At 44.1% G+C, this 19,439-nt stretch overlaps 1 protein-coding gene across 1 annotated transcript in view; it reads left to right on the forward strand.

Moving 5' to 3' along the window:
* The window catches only part of LOC139933189 (voltage-dependent calcium channel subunit alpha-2/delta-1), a 60,712-nt gene that overhangs the window by 4,798 nt on the left and 36,475 nt on the right, over positions 1–19,439 (forward strand). The window contains exons 2-6 of the mRNA XM_078282913.1: positions 1,958–2,039; positions 2,357–2,473; positions 13,847–13,906; positions 14,577–14,612; positions 15,561–15,690. Coding sequence (XP_078139039.1) covers positions 1,958–2,039; positions 2,357–2,473; positions 13,847–13,906; positions 14,577–14,612; positions 15,561–15,690 — 425 coding nt within the window. The remainder of the gene's footprint in view (positions 1–1,957; positions 2,040–2,356; positions 2,474–13,846; positions 13,907–14,576; positions 14,613–15,560; positions 15,691–19,439) is intronic.

Consider the following 19,439-nt stretch of genomic DNA (forward strand, 5'->3'; position numbering starts at 1 on the left):
GACCAAAAGGAGAGGTGTGGCGTCATTCCAGTTGTGTCCCCTTGGCAATATTTCTTAGTCTAGGTATGAGGCAGGGAAAAGCAGGTTCTATAAACTGATTGTTTGGACATTTATTATGTTGCAGTTTCTCAACACATATTTTTATAGAGACATCATATACAGTTGTAGTCAACATAAAATTTCACCATAATGCATGTATCCCCCACTAGTCAGCAGACATTTCAGCATATTTTCTCTCTCAAATGTTGTAGCATAGGATACTGTAAAACAAAACTCACGCCGCTCAAATTGGTTGCCAATCAGCTGGTTGCCAGGTCATGGTCATCTAGCACCACTGGTCCCAGTGCACCTTCTGACAGTTAAAAAGATTGATTTTTCCAAACAATGCCGTTTGGTGGCTCTAATTCACAGCGACACACAGTACAGGAGCTGGACTTCTGTGTTGGTTTTCCTTCAGACGGCCATAAGGCTCTGCAAAGCCTCAGTCAGCAGTGTTGTCCACAGCCCCTTAGCCATCTGGCCAGGGGAATTAAGGGATAGCAGCCGAATTATGGCTGACCCTGCTCTAATACCTCCACCTACCCTCACTTTCCCTTAACAATTTCACACTGTGAAATCCCTGCTGCTATTTCCTCTATTGCAAATTGTCTCATTTTTTCTCCACAAGCATGTACTTACTCCGAATTTCCCCATCCACTATGGATTTTCTTCCCTCCCTGATGCACCCTTCCCATTTCTTTTCTGGTTTCTTGATCTTCTGTGCCTCTCTCTTTGCTTGCATCTTCCCACCTCCCTCAGCCATATTGAGAGTAGATGTCTTGCACGCATAACTTACACTTACACTCATTACGCTTGGAGCCTATGTGCATAGCTGCTGTAAATGACACTTTTTTGGAACAGTTTGTAGGTCTGTGTGTGTCTGTGTGTGTCTGTTAGTGTGTGTTCATTCCAGTGTGTGTATGTGAGTGGAATATATCTCTTAGCCATTGGGGAGTCTCGCGGCTGGGTCTGTGTGAGTGTGAATGCATGGCAATGAGAGCATCTGTATCCCACCCCAACCCCCTACTAGTCTCATACAATATTAATGGCACTGTGTCAGTGTGTTTGTGTGTGTGTGTGTGTGTGTGCATGTGTGTGTGTGCGTGTGTGTGTGTTTGCACGCGTGCCTGCATGTATGCGCATTTGGGTGAATTTATGCATCCACATGCACACAAGTATTTTGCTTCTGCACGCCTCTCATACCTGGTGCATCTCTAGATGGGTCCAATTATTCTAACAAGCCACCGTGGCACTTATTGCTGTGTACCTTATACGATTATCATTCTCCTCTCAAACATCTCCATCCACGGACGATGTGTTCAGGTGACACAGAGCGATACAAAGACTATGTCAATGTATTATCATGCAAGCCGAGAGCTCGTTGTGCTTTGACAAGACGATTGGAGGAGGAGGATGAGAGGCGTGTTTCATTCAGGTGTCAGGAGTGCTACCAGGAGGCCGGACCTGATGACTAACCTGGAGCTCTTTGATATGGAGAGGAGCACCTTGGTCCTGGCCACCTCCCACCTCTCTCCACACAGGACCTGTCCACTCGCATCACTGTCGCCAGCCACACCTGGTGACACTTAGCTGATTGGATGACTTCATGTTTGAACTCCTAGAAAGTAATCTTATTGGCTGACACTGCGATCGAACCCAGTGACACGTGTTTGATTGGGTGACATTGTATTTGTTCCCGGAGATTCGGGTTTGATTGGTTGACATTGTGCTTGACCTATCAGAGGCTTTGTTTGTTTTGCCGCCGTGCGACTGGACACGGCATGATTGAACTTGTTAGATGCTAGTTGTTACATAACTTGATTGACAGTTTAATTGCGCTGTGCAGTGTCTGTGTTCTCTTCCAAACTGGTCAGATCGGAGTTTTATGATTGGTTGTCTGCATTCTTTTGCCCAATAGGATTAAAGAATGGGTGGATCAGATGCAGAGAGAGCTGGTCACCCTGGCAGACACGGCCAGTGCTGGGAAGAGCCTCACTCAGGTATAAACAGCCAAATGTTGCACACACGTACATAAACAACCAATCAGAGAAGATATTCCAAATTTAGCACTCTGGAAACCCAAAATATTCCAAGCACAGTGCATAAGGGAAGCTGCACTTTTCCTCTTGTTTTTATATTGCATTTAGCCTTTGTATGTTTCTGAAATTATGTCATTCTTCTTTTTCAAACAAAATTCCATTTGACCTTTCAGTGAACTTTAAACTGAATAAAGGTACAGATCTGAAACTTTTGGATTTATTAATTTGCCAATTTTATGTGTTGACATATACAACCACTACACCCTGTTTCTGTCTAGATTTTTCTGAGGAACCGGAACCTGTACACTGTGGAGCCAAACGATGCAGAAGAGCTGGTGGCCAGAGCAGCCAGGAACATTGAACAGCTGCTGCGAAAGAGGTCTGCCGCCCTGGAGGTAAGACTCACCCCACTTGGAGGAAACAACCGTCACTTTACTTTTTTATGTTTATGGTTTTAAATCCGCACTGGTTAAGATTTTTATATAAAGATACATCTGTCTTATCGGTCTAAATTGCAAACTAGGGCTGGAGCAGAAAAGAATGCCCTTGTTGAGACACCATAAATTTGTCGGGTATGGTCACTGGCAGGGGAACTTCTCCACCCACAGGAAGGAAAACATTGAAATTTAAAAAACTTCATCCTAAACAGCAGTGAGTGGTCGCTCTGCCCAGAGACAGATGATACTGAATCCCAATACCACATTCGGAAGAGCACGGATAAAGTGTTTGTTAGTTTCAAAATTTTCAATACTATTCAGATGTTGACCATTGAGATCACTGTAAACCCCAAAAACAGCATATGGGTTAGTTAAAACCTGGCAAGTTAACTGGAGAAACTTCGAAAAGATCCAGTGACCATCTGGCAAAAATGCTCCTCCATAGAATTTCTGGTTTCCTACAAGGGAGAACAAACATTAGGTGCTTGTTGAAGTCAAAACACTTGCTAGCTAACCTTTTAGCTAAATGCACAATGTCATACAGTGGTTAAAAAATGCTAAATGCTAAAGTTAGCCGAATATTAAGAACATTAAAATGTAAGTTGACGTAGTCTTACCAATATGTCAGTGTCTTGTTAATGATGACGACTCAGGGGCAGTTCACCAGAGGTTTCTGTGCAGTGTGATGTCATGTGCCCCAGGTAACAGTACTACTGTGTAATGACCATTGTAAAAATTACAGCAAGCTTAAAATATGTTGTAAAATATTCCTGTCCAAAATTCCAGTCCAAAATCTACTCACCATGCGATGAAAGCTAAAGTAACTAACTGATTAATGAACTAAGTAATTAACAAATACAGTATTGAACTGTAGTTTTTAAAGTGCTGCACTGCTATAATACAGCGGCATCTACTGTAAGAGTGTAGAAATTCTGTTTCTGTATTTGCAAGAGGACTAGTCAGAAAGCTATTATCTGATTGTTGTGTTTTGTGGCACAGATCATGTGCAAAGTTGTGGTCATTTTACAGTAGAAGGCTAATATTTCAGTGGAGAGGTGATACGTGTAAAAGAGAGCTACGTAGCTACAAAGATGTTACAGAGACGATTTATATGATGTGTGCAAGTGCAACGCAATGGTGGGTGAAACGTACACAAAAGAGCAGAAAGTGGGGACTCAGATCTCTCTTCTGCAGTGTTCAATGTGGTAATGAGAGCTTTGACCCTGGGGAGGTTCTCTCTCTCTCTCTCTCTCTCTCTCTCTCTCTCTATCTATCTATCTCTCTCTCTCACCCCACCCCCCACCCCCAGCCCCCCCTTTAAGCAGAACTGGGTCAGCGACGCTCATCTATAGCAGGAGTTTGAACTGTTTTTATACATTCAAAGGCAGTTCACAGCACCCCTTACTCTGCCTTTATAAGGTATCACCATTGTTGTCTTATTAGTAATGGAGAGGGAGTATTTATGGACGTTCATAAACACCTCTCCCTCCAAGTGTCTGTCTTGTGTATGTAAAGTAAACACCCTGGTGTTCTTATCATTTTTCCATGTGCCGGTGCCATGTAAGCAGCAAGAGGGAGACTATTGACCCCGAAGCTGTATCCATGTGATAGTGGAGAGAGCCGGTTGTGTTGGTGGGGGGGCCGGGTTGTTCACATAGTCTGGTGGCGACGCTCCGTCCGACCCGCCGACATCGATCACTTCCCACTCTCTATTGCCTCTTTGTGTTTCATCCTCGCTTCTCTCTACGGATAACCTCAAGGCACACTGATATTGGATTCTCCGTCCTAAGATGTATGGATGGGAGGATAAGCGGATGAATGGATGATTGGGAAGAGGGACAGATACATGGACATGATAGATGCACGGACTGATGGATGGATAGACTGATGGATGCTAACAGCAGCTGAGAAAGAAAAAAATAACACTTGAACTCAGATTCGGTGTTTTCATTTTGAATCTCTCTTGGACTCCCTGTTATGAACGACGTTGAAGCAATGGCAATAAACAACAACAAACATAAAAACAGAACTAGAAATAAGCACACAGTCCCAATACACTTTCAGTTGAACCTTTTTGATGGTGTCAGCCCTCACATACATTTCATTTCTGGTTCATGTGTTTTTTTTCTGTCTTTGCTGACCAATTTTCCAAGTCAAATGAATGCACTTGGCTGTAAAGTTTATCAGACAGAATGAAGGTAAAGACTCTTCACTGCAGTTGGGAGTTCCTTTCTTGTTCGATGCCTTTGATATAAGTTAGGGAGTGACTCTCTCGATGTCAATATAATTGGAGATAGCCTAAGGCACTTGAGCCGTTTTCGCTTAGCTGTCAACTATACTTTCAAACTTTCATCTTCTCTCTCTCTCTCTCTCTCTCTCTCTCTCTCTCTCTCTCTCTCTCTCTCTCTCTCTCTCTCTCTCTCTCCCTCTCTCTGTTCTCTGACTCTGCTTGATAGATGACCTTTTAAAGGCTGCAGTTTACCTAGCCACAGGTGTATGAAACAAGCGCGTGCGTGTGTGTACATGCATCCATGCCTCCATAAATGAGTGTGTGTAATATGCATTATTAACGAGTACTGTGCTTGCACACTGTTAGGAGGGGTCTCTTTATCAAAGGCTTTGCAGAGTATAACCAGACCTGATATCTACAGGAAACACACACACACACACACACACACACACACACACATGCACACTGACATGGACACGCATCGCATATTTACTCCTCCTCAAAATTGTGTAACTGCAACAGGGGTCAACAGAGTCAATGTTTACCTCTACCAGAGAGAGAGAGAGAGAGAGAGAAGAGAGGGAGAGGGAGAGAGGATGTTTCTGAAAGCTCAATATTGTCAAAAGTAGTTGACTGGAGAGTGAAAGTGTCTGAAGTGCCTGAGGCTAGATCCAATTACTTTGACGCATCCCGCCTGCCCCCTTCACCACCCTCCTCTCTCTTTGTCTCGCTGTCTGTGTGTACTGTAATTAAAAACTTAATTATTGATGCAGATCTGTTAAGGAAAAAGGCAAACTGATAAAACACTGAGGACAGACTGACACACACGCACACACACACACACACACGCACGCACAAACACACACACATCCAGCTATTGTCCACATTCAATCACCTATTACCTCTCGCTCTTTACTAAAAACCAGCAACCGTGTATTTGCTACGTTTGTTGGCTTTTGTTTGAACAATCTGCATGAGGTGTGTGTCTGTGTGTGTGTGTGTGTGTGTGTGTGTGTGTGTGTGTGCGTGTGTGTGCGTGCATGTGCAATTTCCTCTCTGCTCCTGAGGTGAAGGGCTCTATCCAGTGACTAATGGGCCAGTCTAAAACATCACCTAGAGTAATACCTCAACCAGCACCACTACAACTCTACAGGACACAGGTCCCTCTGTACTGTGTGTGTGTGTGTGTGTGTGTGTGTGTGGGTGCGTGTAAACAGGTGTCTGTAGATGTGTGTGTATGTGTGTAAGAGCAAATGAAGAGTTTCATTCCAAAATGAAAATATTCACCTTTTGAAAACAGTGACTGTCAGACTGACAAAATGATTGGCATGCAACTCACCACTGAATATTATGGAGCTGTTGGCTGTTGGCTATCTTGAAGCCTTTATTTATAAACTACTAACATTTTACAGGATGTAAACATCTGTGTTTTTGAAATAGATAGTGATGAACTTTAGATAACATTTTTTTCCAAAACGGATATATACGATAATGATTTGCAATGAACTCCTTCAGCTGTATAAAAAGGCCATTACTGGACATGTTTCTTGCATACTGTATGAAAGTTAATCTGTGCAATTTCTGTCACGTATTACACAGCTCATAAGTTGTGTCTAAAGGTGACCGTTTAATATTAAATGTATGTGTGAATGTGTGTAATAAAGTGTGTGAGCCCCAGGTGTTGGGCTGTACTTTTATTGCAACTTCTGATCTGTTGCCTGCTGTCACTATGTTATGATAATGAGCACAAGATGTGATATGATGTTTGTGTGTGTGTGTGTGTGTGTGTGTCACTATAATGCAGTAATGAGCAGAGGCTATGATACGATCAGAGATATTCCACTCCCTAGAGCAGATGTTACTCAACCTCCCATCTCCACTCTGCGCTGATCATATTAATGGCAGACAAGAGGTGTCTGTGTGTGTATATCTGTCTGTCTGTGTCTGTGTGTGTGTGTGTGTGGGTGTGTGGGTGTGTGTGTGAGAGAGAGAGAGAGAGAGAGAGAGATACAGAGAGAGATACAGAGATAGACACAGAGATAGACACAGAGACAGAGAGAGAGAGCAGGGCAGATGGGGAATTCTAACTAGACTTATGGTAGGCCAGGGCCAAGTGTCTAATACATTCATCGAGAAGAAATCCAAACTGTGTTGGAGGATAACAGATGTGATGTGATGCAATCCAATTTTTTTTGTTGTAACATTTTCACTGATTTCAACATGCTGGTTTTTAGATTTGAATACGGGATTTAAAGACAGTTTTGACCTTTCACAGTCAGGGGAACCATTTTCTCCATTACCAATAACAACCAACAGTAATTAAAGGCGTCACGTTTAGCATAATCATTTCAACATCAATATATCATTGTCAAGTTAATTCTGATACCTTGGTATAATTTCAGTGAACAAATGAGACCGTGGTTGAGATGACTGGCAGCCTCTCTCTCACGCCAGTACCAGTGTTTCTCAAACGCCTCGTTTCCCATAAACCCTGTTGCCTCCTTGTCCCCCGTCCCTGGTGTCACTCCGTTTGTTTTCTCTTTTGCTTTACTGAAGAGGATAAACATGTCGGGGCGATTCTTCCATCAGCCTTTCACTCATTCCACCATCTGCCATTGTGAGAAACTCTGAAAGCTTTATAGCTTAGCGTTTACACTGGAAGACAAGCGGCTCTCTTCCTGCTTTGTGTTGTAAAGCAATCTCTGTTTGTGCTGTAAAGCCATCCAGCAGATCCCCTGTGAAATCTGACCCGGTGGCACACAGGCTCTCGCTCCATATGTGTTCTTGTGTCCTCCATGACGCATTTTATGCAATATCTAACCGGCGGAGCACGATTCCAAAACAAAAGAAGTGGAGGACGGAGCACGGACACAGGTCTTGCCAGCCGAGCTGCCATTTGATGGTTACTTGGCCAACGAGAACAAACGGGAAGCCCCGAGATTAATTGCGAGAACGAGGCATCGCGTCCGAGCAGCGCTGCAGTCTACAGTGCAGAGCCATTTGAAACAGCAGGGAAAATGAACAGCTGTGCATCTTAATTGATTGCGCGAGCGACATCAAGCACGCAGCCCATCTCAAACTGTATCCCTGTGCTCGCTTTCATGAGAAGTTTGTTCACTCCGAGACAACTTGGGAAGAACTTTCTCAGGTCACGAGTAGCGACGTGGCATTCTTGGATTTGGTAATCACCCACTATGTAAAATGCAGAGTAGAGGCTGGTAGAGGCTGTCAATCTTCTCGGCAATGGTCTCGTTTGTAATTATGGTAAAGCGGTAATTATGGTCCCAAAATTAATGTGGTAATGATTTATTGATGAGAAAACGCTCCACATAGCCCTTTCAATTAATAGCGATAATTAAGAATCTTCTCTTTGTCATTGTACTTAGAAAGATGCCCATGTATGTGAAGAGGAATCAGGTTCCTTTCAATATTGGGATCAAAACTAAACACTGTGTACTGTGTGTGTGTGTGTGTAGGTGTGTGTGTGTGTGTGTGTGTGATCTCTGTAAGAGAGTGAGAGCGAAAGAGAGGGAACAAGACAGGGAGCAGCTGTAGATTTACTGTTCCCATCGGAGGGTTTGGCCTCTGAGAGAAGCCATGTGAAGCAGCACTGCTCTCCCCTGGGCTCTCACAGCTGCAGATACCTCTGCTCTTTCTCTCTCTCTCTCTCTCTCTCTCTCTCTCTCTCTCTCTCTCTCTCTCTCTCTCTCTCACTCTCATGCTCTCGCTCCCTTTACCCCATCTCACCTCTGTCTCCCTCCATCGCTCCATCCCTCCTCTCTTCTCTCTCTCATATATCTCCTTTTCTTATGGTGTGTGTTTTGTAGTGTGTTTTGTAAGTAGTTCTATATCTCTGTCCTCTCTCTTTCTCTTTCTCTCTCTCTCTCTCTCTCTCTCTCTCCCTCTTCTCTATCTATATAGCTCTCCCCTTTCCCCCTGTGTATCTCTCCTCTCTAACCCCTCCTCCTCCTCTCTCTCCCTTTACTCATCTCTCCCCTCTTCCCATTTCTCTCTTCTCACCTCTCTCCTTTCTCTTTCTCCCTCCTTTCCCTCCCTCAACTCTATCTCTCTGCCCCTCCTTCCCCACTCTCGTCTTTCTCTCTCCCTCTCTCTCTCAGCTGTCTTTACCTCTCTCTCTTCTGTTGTTTCTCTCTCTTTCACACTGTAATTAATACACATGCACGCAGGAGGGTGCATTCATTTGTCCTTTTCTCAGGAAACAAACGAATGGGTTGTTGGATAAAATCTCCATCTTTCTCCCACTGAACGACCCCCCACCCACTCCTGTCTCTCTCTCTCTCTCTCTCTCTCTGTCTCTCTCTCTCTCTCTCTCTCTCTCTCCATCTATTCCCGCCGCTCAGCCTCATAAGCTAAGTTTTAATGAGAACTAGGAACACTGTGATCTCGCTGAGTGGGAGTATTGTTTTTCTCTCTTTGGAGTGTCCTCCCCGTAAATCCATCTGCTCATAATTCATGTCTTTCCTCTCTCCCTCTGTCAGTCTCTCCTCTCTCCGCTGCTTGTCATCCCTACCCTTTCACACCTCCCCTTTTACTCTCTTGCCTTCCCTTTGAATCGGGGCTCATTACGGTGAATAGATAACCGGCAGTTGAGTGTGTGGACACACTGTCAGAAAAAGGGGAAGGAAGAGATAAGAGTGGATGTGGGTGTTAATGGTGTTATTACTCTGTTGTGTATTGCTTTGTTGTCTGTGGGAGAAGGCAGTGTGCTCTGAATGGCCCATTGATTTCAGGCCTGTGGAGGCTTCAGACACACATGCGCACATACGCAAACACGCGCACGCACATACACACACACACACACACACACAAGCACACAGATACACACCGAGTCTGGGAGGCTCTGTGAGGTTTAGCAGAGCCTGTCTCATCTTCCCTGTCTATCCTTTAAGCTGTGCTCTGCTTTCTCACTAAATGCATGGTGGGCTGCTAGGCGGCCCTGGCAGAATGACAACTAAGACTGGTGAGAGCGGGGCAGAAATAACTCTCTGTGGGGCGACCAGGTAAGATTCTGATGCCATCCACAACACTCAGGTCAGCCTAAATGTTTCTGCGCTCTCAAGTGCTGCAGCATAATGATCTCATACATCAGCGTGGATCGCGGAAGGCGCATGAAATGTGAAATACAATATTATGTGCCCTAATTGGCTATTGGAATATTGATGCGCACGACGGTTGTTGCAGTCATCATTAGGTCGTTTTTTTTGGTGCAACTGGGAATAAGATGTAGTTAACTAACGTGTATCAGCAATATTGGCTGCAGACAGTATTGGGTGTTTTCATAGATTGCCACTCCCGATATTGTTTCATGCTCCATTTCTCCTCTTCTTCTGTCTTTTTCCTCACTGAAGCACCTCATCCCTTCATCCTCTCCTCTTTCCCACCTCTTCAGTTCCATCCCCCCCCCAACCTCCTATCTTCCTCGCATCCCTCCTTCCCCCATTAGGGCTGCAGGGGGGGAGTGGTGGGTCTCTCTAGGTCTCCGGTGGTCATCCAGTGACAGAGTGGACTCATTATGGTGCGGAGCTGGAGTATCTATACTATACTGAGTGAGAGGGAGACTAATGAGCAGTTAGATCAAGCACGCTGTGGGGATTGTGTTATGCACTCCCATTAACCAAACCGTTGTACTGCTAAATTCATGCCTTTCAACGCTGAGAACTGACGATGGCTTTTAATCAATTGGCAGAGATGGCAACTTTCAGAGGCTCCGTAATGAACTGTTATGCCAGTTTACAGTGGTTAGCTGTCACTCAGGGAGCCGCCTCATCTAATCAAGGCTCTGTAGTCTGGAGCGTATTTGATCATGGTGTCGCCTTCTTCTGCGGATAGCCTGATAACCGGTGCGTGCGCGCATGTGTGTGTTAGAGAAAGAGAGAGATGGAGAGGGATACAGAGAAAGATAGACAGAGAAAAAGAGAGAAGTGTAATTAGGTATCTTTCCTCACACACTCCTCCTATTCCCTCCCCACATCTCCCCGAGGGGAGAGAAGCCTCGTCAAAGCCCTGTCATGAATTTTTAACAACCCTGTCGGTCTGCTCTCTTAGGAGGTGTGTGTGTGCTTGTGAGCGTGCGCATGTGTGTGTGCGTGTGCGTTTAAGTGTGTGAGAAAGGGATATTTAGACACAAAATGCATGTTGGATATAGTCCTATATTCCTCATTAATGTCACATATGTTGCTGTGATCTATAAAACAGAGGAGTGGCCTATAATAATATGTATCGTGCACATTCTAGAAAACTGATCAATCAATATCCCTATGTTACATTTGTGTATGTGTGTGTGTAGTTGTGTTTTCTGTGTGTGTGTGTGTGTGTGTGTGTGTGTGTGTGGAGGTCCCATACATTATGCATCCGCAACCCTGAACGAGTTCTGAGAGACGGTCTGGATTTATATGTGAGTGATTGAACTCTGTGACATTAGCTCAGTGATGTGACATTACACGGCGTGACGTTACATTGACATTAGCTGACATTAGACATTACCCCAATGACAAGACCTCCTGCACTTGGCCTTTTCAGCGGGGATATGAACTGCTGCTCCTGCTTCCCCCCTCAGGTATCACATTATTACAACCTTAAATCTTCTGTTGCTGCTTTGGCTCATGAAACACTTACGACGTAAAAAAAACACACAGTGCCAGCCTTTTGTTTAGAAGGTTTTCAGACCTTGGGTGAATTTGAGAGTAGCCACTGAATTGACTAATGAATGAGAAAAGAATGCTAAAAAAACAAAAGACTAGAGAAACGGGCCCGTAGTGAGACCTGGTCTTGTAGGGTTAAATGTTGTTGGAGCAGAGGTGCCGGCAGTGCACACGCTTGCATGACACAGCACATGATCTGAAGCAGAATGGATCCACTGTCCTCGAGCGACTGTGCGGAGAGCCTTGTAAGTGGATAACAAGAAGGCTAATATCCGTCGGAATTACGTGGATCCAAATCAGACGATTTTCAGGGGGAAGAGTTATAATGATGTACTTGATATTTTGATGTTCTCAGATGAATCAAGGAATTGTAATGCTTTGTTAATGGCTACGGCTTCCGGAGTGATTCTCCTGACTGAGCACTGAAATAGGCTTAATGACGGTGGCTAGTCTTAAATGCTTAATGACTCAGATCTCTTTATGATCACTGTTGTGTGTGTGTGTGTGTGTGTGTGTGTGTGTGTGTGTGTGTGTCTGAGTGTGTGTGAGAGTGTGTGTGTGGTTATAGGGGGTATATTTAGCTGCTGACAGCCAGTGCAGAGGAGGTGGAGACAGGTCTGGAACGGAGCCCAGGACTTGAGGCCAAAGGGATGGGATTGTTGATCGAGAATGGAACTACTGCAGACAGCACACACACACACACACACACACACACATGCAGTATAACCAAAAGTACAGAATGACATTTACTACAAGCACCCTATCCAATTATTTCTCATTCACAGATCCAGTGCAAGAACATACCTGGTGTTATACATTCCTACATTCACAATCTCACAGATCTCATTATCAGTAGGCGATTCAGCTGTATACCGCATTCCTCTATCATCTCCAGTTGCGGGAGTGAGTATCCTGGAGGCTGTTGTAACCTTGCTCTTGTGAAGGAAGACATTGTGTCAGACAGGTGGGTTTATTTAAGGCTGCCCAGAGCAGATCCCTGCCTCAATGGGGATCTCTCTACCCAGACTGTACCGTCGGAGCGGGGCAGGGCCAGGCCAGGCGGAGGTTTGATCTGCGTGGAGCCGGGGATTTACACATACACAGCCTTGTACATTAGAGCTTGTTTTTTTTTGCTTTGTTTGTTTGTCTCTCTGCTTGCTGTCTCTCTTGTGATCTCTGTGTTCTTTTACTCGAAGCCCCTCATCTTTTTCCCCAACTTCTCGAGCTAGATGTAAAAAAATGTATACACTCTAATATATAATAATAATAATGATATTCGAATCAGGATAAACGGGCTCACACATCAACGGTGAGATGAGAAAATGGGAAATATGAATGTTTCTTTAATGCTGTCCTGCTGCTCTCTCTCTCTCTCTCTCTCCCTCTCTCTCTCTCTCTCCCTCATTTTGCCCTCATTTGCTAGAAAGAAAACTAATGACAACAACCTGGGAAAGATCATAAAGAAAGCCACTTCAACTATTGGATGTAATGTTGAAACACTAAATGTACTGTACAGAGTATTTCAGATATACAGATACAGAGTATCCTGGACAGCGCAGATCACGTACTGATTCAACACAGAAGCTAGTTTCAGTTGTCGGTTTATAGGCTACTTCCCAAAATGTCTATGGAGAGGTTCAAACAGCCATTTGTTCCCTGTGCGATGACATTGTGGAATGATCGTAATGGATTGGTGCCTGACGTGTCTGCTTAGTATAGACATGGATGGCTGTGCATATGTATGCTGTTTGGTTTGTGTAAGCTCTGTTAGTGTTTGGTACTGTGTCTAGCACTGTAGCCTGTGTCGGTTTCTGTGTTAAAGAAATTTCCCAGAGTGGGATTAATGAAGTGCTACTACTACTTTTTCTCTCTCTCTTTCTCTTTCTCTCTCTCTGTCTTTCTCCAAGTGTGTGTGTGTGCGTGTGTGTGTGTGTATGTCACCTCACCTTTGCACAGCAAAGGTGAGGGGACTTACATTTTATATCCCCCGTTATTTAGTAGTCTCCAGTTTGATTGACAGCCCCTTAGACGGTAATCCTTTCCCTCTTGACTTTATTCAGTGATTTGCCGTTCCTTGCACTGCTGACCGAAGGATTCCCTCTTCCTCCCTCCTATCTTTCCTTATCTCTCTCTTTCTCTCTCGCTCTCTCACACACACACACACACTGTTCTCCTCTCCTAGAGCACAACCTTTTCATTCTGACATAATGACACTCTGCGGCGTGGCCTTTAGTGGACAGCGCTATAAGACCATGATAGCCCTGTGGTTTGAGCTCTGCAAGTGAGACCATAATCATTTCTCTGTCTCCGGGATGGTCTCCGCCGTGCTTTTTAACGTATTCACTTTTGCTCAGGTTGTCTATAATTAGACTGAAGCTGTGAAGGAGGCGTACCTTGTGTAGTTTCCAGTCTAAATCTCTGCCATATTTCTCTCCCCAGAAACTGGCCACAGCTGCTGAGAACTTCCAGATGGAGCATCAGTGGAAAGACGAGTTTGAGGTAACAGACGGGTAGATACACACACACACACACACACACACGCACACACACACACACACACACACAAACGTTCATGCATGCGTGGGTAAATGAGCGCACACATGCACATAGACACACACACACACACACACACAGAATAGACACAGTCTGGTTTTGCAGGCCATGAATTAATTTCAGTGTCTGAACAGGTTCAATCTGTTTGCATCTGTATGTCGTTAGTAGTGATTAAAGCTCCATTAGTAAATAGGTTTATTGCACATTATATGTTATGGCGCATTATACCTCTCATTTGTTACTGATGGCCTCTGCTTTCTAAGAACCACAGTTGGAGACAATTAAAATTCGCAGTAAAGCGGTGGTCAGGAAAAACGCTTGTCGCAGAGACAATTATATGGGTGTCTTAGCTATCAATTAGCATATTGCATGGCAGGGAAATGCATCCCTTGAGCATTGCAAATGACTGTACACACGTAGACACAGATGTAAAGAGGAACACACTGCACACTCTGCTTAGAATATGCAACTCATACAGTATTCATTCGATTGGAGGAAAATTAACTAATGGAGTTACCTGCATTAGAAAATGTCATCATTACATAAATGTTACGCTTCTCTGTGCAAGACTCTCTCTTTGCTAAGTGGTATTTGTTTCTGTGTGACTTGTTTACAGGATGACGACATTGGCTACTACAACGCAAAGGACAATGTGAGTGTGTTTTCTCCTTCCACCCATTTCCTCTCCTTCCATTTAAGCCCCTGCAAACACAGAGGTCACACTTAGACACGGGCTAGTAATGGGGTCTCGCTACACAGCACCCTCTCTCTTTTTCCCTCCCTTTTACCTCCTCTCTCCTGCATTTTCCTTCTCCTGTTCACTACATTCATGTCTCCATTCCCCCCCCCCTCCCCCCCGCTCCGTTTCTATCTTGCCTCAGCCTTTTTGCTGCACTCCCTCCACTTTTGCCTCCTCTACAGGCTTTTCTTCCTGTGCAGCTTCCTCTCCGTCATCCCTCCTCCCACCCTCTCTCAGGTGAAGAGGTTTCTGCCATGTTTCTCCTCTAATTGACAGATGAGATGTATGAGCTGGCTACACTGTTGCTTTATTAGGAAGCAACTGTTCGCGCTCTCTCTCCCTCCCTCTCCCTCTTGCTCTCTCTCTCTCGCGCTCTCTCTCCACCCCGCATTCTTTCGTCCATATCTCATCCTGCCTCTCTTCATATATCTCCCTGTCTGTAGTTCTCTCATTGATGTAAATTGGTGAATGCACAGTAGGAGTTATAAATCTCCACAAGGGGCATAGACAATCTGAGTGCCTTCTGTTATTCCTCCCAAGTGAAGATGATAAGGGGGAAAAAAACAAGATTTTATCAAGCATACAGTTGATGATGCTATTAGATTTTCTTAGACGAGCTGGGAGGGCGTGAAAAGTGCAGAGTGAAGGTATCACATAAGACTAAGATGAGGATTTATAGTCACGCTGTAGTTTAGGTGCTATGTTTTTAAATAAACCTGCATATGCTTCATATGCGATGCTTTAGCAAATAGAATAAAGAGGTTTTGTATGAGGTTTTGTCTTAAATGCATGGTCAGCACTGCTGTCTTGTTCATTGATATATGCATATACAGTATATGTATTTGTTTTTTTTTATTCCAGCTGGAAGCAAATGAGACAGAGGTGAAAAAGTACAGGATCCGACCAGACTTTAAAGAGGACCCATCATTTAAACGGTTGACTGATCACAACCACACGGCCGTCCACATCCCCACTGACATCTATGATGGCTGTGAGTACACACACACACACACACACACACACCTACACACAAACCACAATGGTAACCGTGGATACAACTCACACACCAAGCCATTATGAAATGTTGTTTACAGAATATGTTCCCAGCAGATTTGCCCCTGGTTAACTCATGGTTAAAAAAAAGTGCTACAATATAATAAGATTTGCTCCTGTACTATACATGTCCCTTGGCCTAGCGATGTGTCCTTGGGATGTGAATGGACAGTGGCTGCTCCAACTGAAATGGATTGATGTGGGCACTCAGCCTTTGTCTGAGACAACCTCCGGACATGAGCAGGGCAAGGTAGCCATTTCAATTCCTCTGAATTGCAAGAAAGGTTTTGAAAATCTTTTACACACTGAAGTGAAAATCCACCCTATTCCTTCTGAGATAGTTAAATCAGTAGTTTTGAACAGTGATGTAGTGATAAAAAAAATAAAAATAAAAACAAATAAATAAAATAAAAATATTCATAATAGTATTAATGTAGGTTTTATTTACTTAAAAATATATTTTTTTTCATGTAACTTCCACAGAATATGGCTGATACTGCTTATTATACTGTATATTGTTAGTTTACATCATATTTATGTTGGTTTGTAAAGGTGGCCAAACTAAGTCCACCCTCCACTGCATCCCTGGTTGTGATCATGAGTAACTCTCACAAAGCTGGAAACCAAAGAACCAGTGATGTCAACCAATGAGATAAAACCTGCTGCTTGCTCCATTAGCAATGAATTCATAGCACAAGTTTTGAGCTTTTACAACCAAGCGATATTAAAAAAACAGCACAAACAAACAAACAAAAAGAAATATATAGAATATGGGCCCTTATGCCTATTAAATGATCCTGTGTACACTCCTTGTGTCAATTGCTTTTGTAGCACTATGGACTTGGACTTCATGTTCATGAATCTAGATCCAAGATCATATGAATAACGTGTGCATTCTGTTATAGAGTGGATTTGCCCTTGTCGTAAAAGTACATTTCTGATTGTTTCATCATCATGTGGTGACATTTACCTGGAGTGGTTTAGAATAATTTGATTCTCTGGAGTCTCTCTGACATTAGCCCAGCTCACGTTGAATGACATTGACTCAAGGATCGTCTGTCGAATAGCTTAACCACGGCCTGAATAATGCATTATATTTGAAAGGACTTGCTTTTCTTACATTTTTACATTTTAGCCCTTTAGGTGACGCTCTTATCCAGAGCGACTTACAGTGAATGAGCAGTAAAGGGTGCAGCGCCTTGCTCAAGGAACCTTCAACAGGACACATGGTTCATGCTGAGATGGAGCATGAGTCCAATTACAGGACAGTTTCTCTAACCACAAAGATACCCTGCTGCTGCTGCTGTGCTTGTGCTTGTGTATTTATATCGGTGTCTGTGTGAGTCTGTCTATGTGTGTGTATTTAGATATGCAGTAATTAGCGTGCAGTGGGATGTGGTGCGTCAGCAGTCACTCCGAGGCAAGCACGATGGAGTGACTCCTTCAGCATGGCCCTCAGCCTGCTGGGGAACCGTCTGGCCCCAAGGTTACACACTCCACCTCTCCGCTGACCCCAGAGAGAGGGGCAGAAACGGGGTTGGTGATGGGCACACACTGTTGTCAGCCTCTGTTATGTGTACAACTGCAAGCCCAGTTTATTAGCAGGAGTTTGAACCCGTAGTGACTTTGTCATTTTTTTTCCTAGACACCTCTCTGGCCATAAGCTGGGCTTGGTGCCACGACTCCTCCCGCTCCCCCTCTCTCTCAAGGATGCTGTTTATTGGTAGCCTGTAATGAGTATGCATAGGTACACAGAGCTGCTGGGACCTATCCAGAGCTGAGGTCTGATCTGAAAGAGATGAGAGCAGCTATAGGTTTGTGTATGCGTGTGTGTGTGTGTGGGTGTGTGTGTATATATGTGTGCAATATGCGGACACATGCAGGAGTATGTATTTTGTATGCCTGGAGAAAAAGTAAGAGACAGAAGATTCATACGTTATTGAGGTTTCAACTCGCCAATTTGATCTCAACCCTATAAATGTTCCAGGAATAGCCTATGCTCAGCTGGAGAAAATTGGATTTTCTGGGTAAAGTGGGAGGCAAGTTTATGGAATCACCTTCCATAGGCAGCAGCGGCACGTCACGTGTGTGAGACCAGTATAAGATAGGAAACAGACATTCATATGACAGAAAGATCACAGTGTCCACATCTATTCATCCAGTATGGGAGAGAGCGAGTGTCTGAGAAAGAGAGAGAGAGAGAGGGAGAGAGAGAGACAGAGAGCGAGAGTGACAGACAGGGTGAAAATGGTCGAATGCAATGGTGTTTGTTCATTAACTCAGCCCGTGGTTTTTCGGGCAGCTGGAAATTCATATATGCAATATGTATGACATCCCAAGGCCAGACACCCGTTAAGAAAATTCATTTTGAAGAGTGTATATATGATATTCCTCACCTTCAGGATATCATGCTGGCTGTAGCACGGTGTTTCTCAGCCAGTGGGTTGAGGCCCAACAGCAGGTCTGCCACAGCTGCATGCAAATATAGCCTTAAAATATCTCGCTAGGCTTCTGTACATCTTTACAGCACCAGAACTGATTTTGATTTTGGAACCATCGGTATGCATGTATTTGGTGTGTCTTGGTGTCAACATTTTACTTTACAGTGGCTTTATTCCTGTGTATCAACCTGTGTATTAACCTATGGAAAAGTATTGTAAGTACATAATATTACTGTGTAGGTACTAGGGTTGTCACGGTTCCTACGCTCTTAGAGTCGACAGGGATCATTAGCCCCACACAGGGAACACCGTTATTTTGTAATCAAAAAAATAAAAGCACATATTCAGAGCTTCCATGTTCAAGTTAGGCTACTAAATGATAAACGGACATACTAACAACACAGTGATCACTAATATGATGGTGGTTTTTGGCGGAATAGGATAGGAATAAGATTCATTACTTGTCCTTACCTACAGTGACAGCAGTGTGTCTGGTAGAATGTTGAGCAGTTTGACACATCTCCGATTAAAAAGTGTTACTGTTTGCACACACCATTACATGTGAGTTTGGAGCAAATTGTAGAATTTTAAGTTTCACTTTCGTTTTCGTGACTCTGACTTTGATAGCGGTTAGACTGCCCTCTAGGGGCAAAAGGCGGTATAACCAGTATGTCCGGTGTTGGGGAGGGAAGCAACACCGGTGTAAAAATGGCACCGCCATGACAACAGTAGGTATTTCATGTAAATCTCCCTAATACTTTATGTACTTATAACAGTGTAACAACACTGTTTTAGTTAAGCCATTCAAATGGTGTTGTTACACTGCTGTAAATACATTATAATTAGGGATATTTTCATCAAGTACCTACACAGTAATATTGTGTACTTACAATACTTTTCCATAGGTTAATACACTGGAATAAGACCATTGTAAAGTTACCAAAAGATGCATGCAACTCTCTCCTAGCCTGCCTCCCAAAACACTCCCTCCAGCCCCTGCAATTCATCCAGAATGCTGCAGCCCGCCCCGTCGTCAATCTCCCCAAATTCTCCCATGTCACCCCCCTCCTACACCGCTTCCACTGGCTGCTTGTATTGAATTCAAAAGCCCTTGTTTTGGTGTACAAGGCCGTGAAAGAATCCACAGCTCCACAGCTCCAGGCCACGGTCCGGCCCGACACACAGCAGCCTGTGCAGCGTGTTCCGCCTGGTCATCGCTCTGCCCGGCCTCCATTCTTCTCCCGTC

The sequence above is a fragment of the Centroberyx gerrardi genome, chromosome 4, assembly GCF_048128805.1.
Source record: "Centroberyx gerrardi isolate f3 chromosome 4, fCenGer3.hap1.cur.20231027, whole genome shotgun sequence".
NCBI lineage: Eukaryota > Metazoa > Chordata > Actinopteri > Beryciformes > Berycidae > Centroberyx > Centroberyx gerrardi.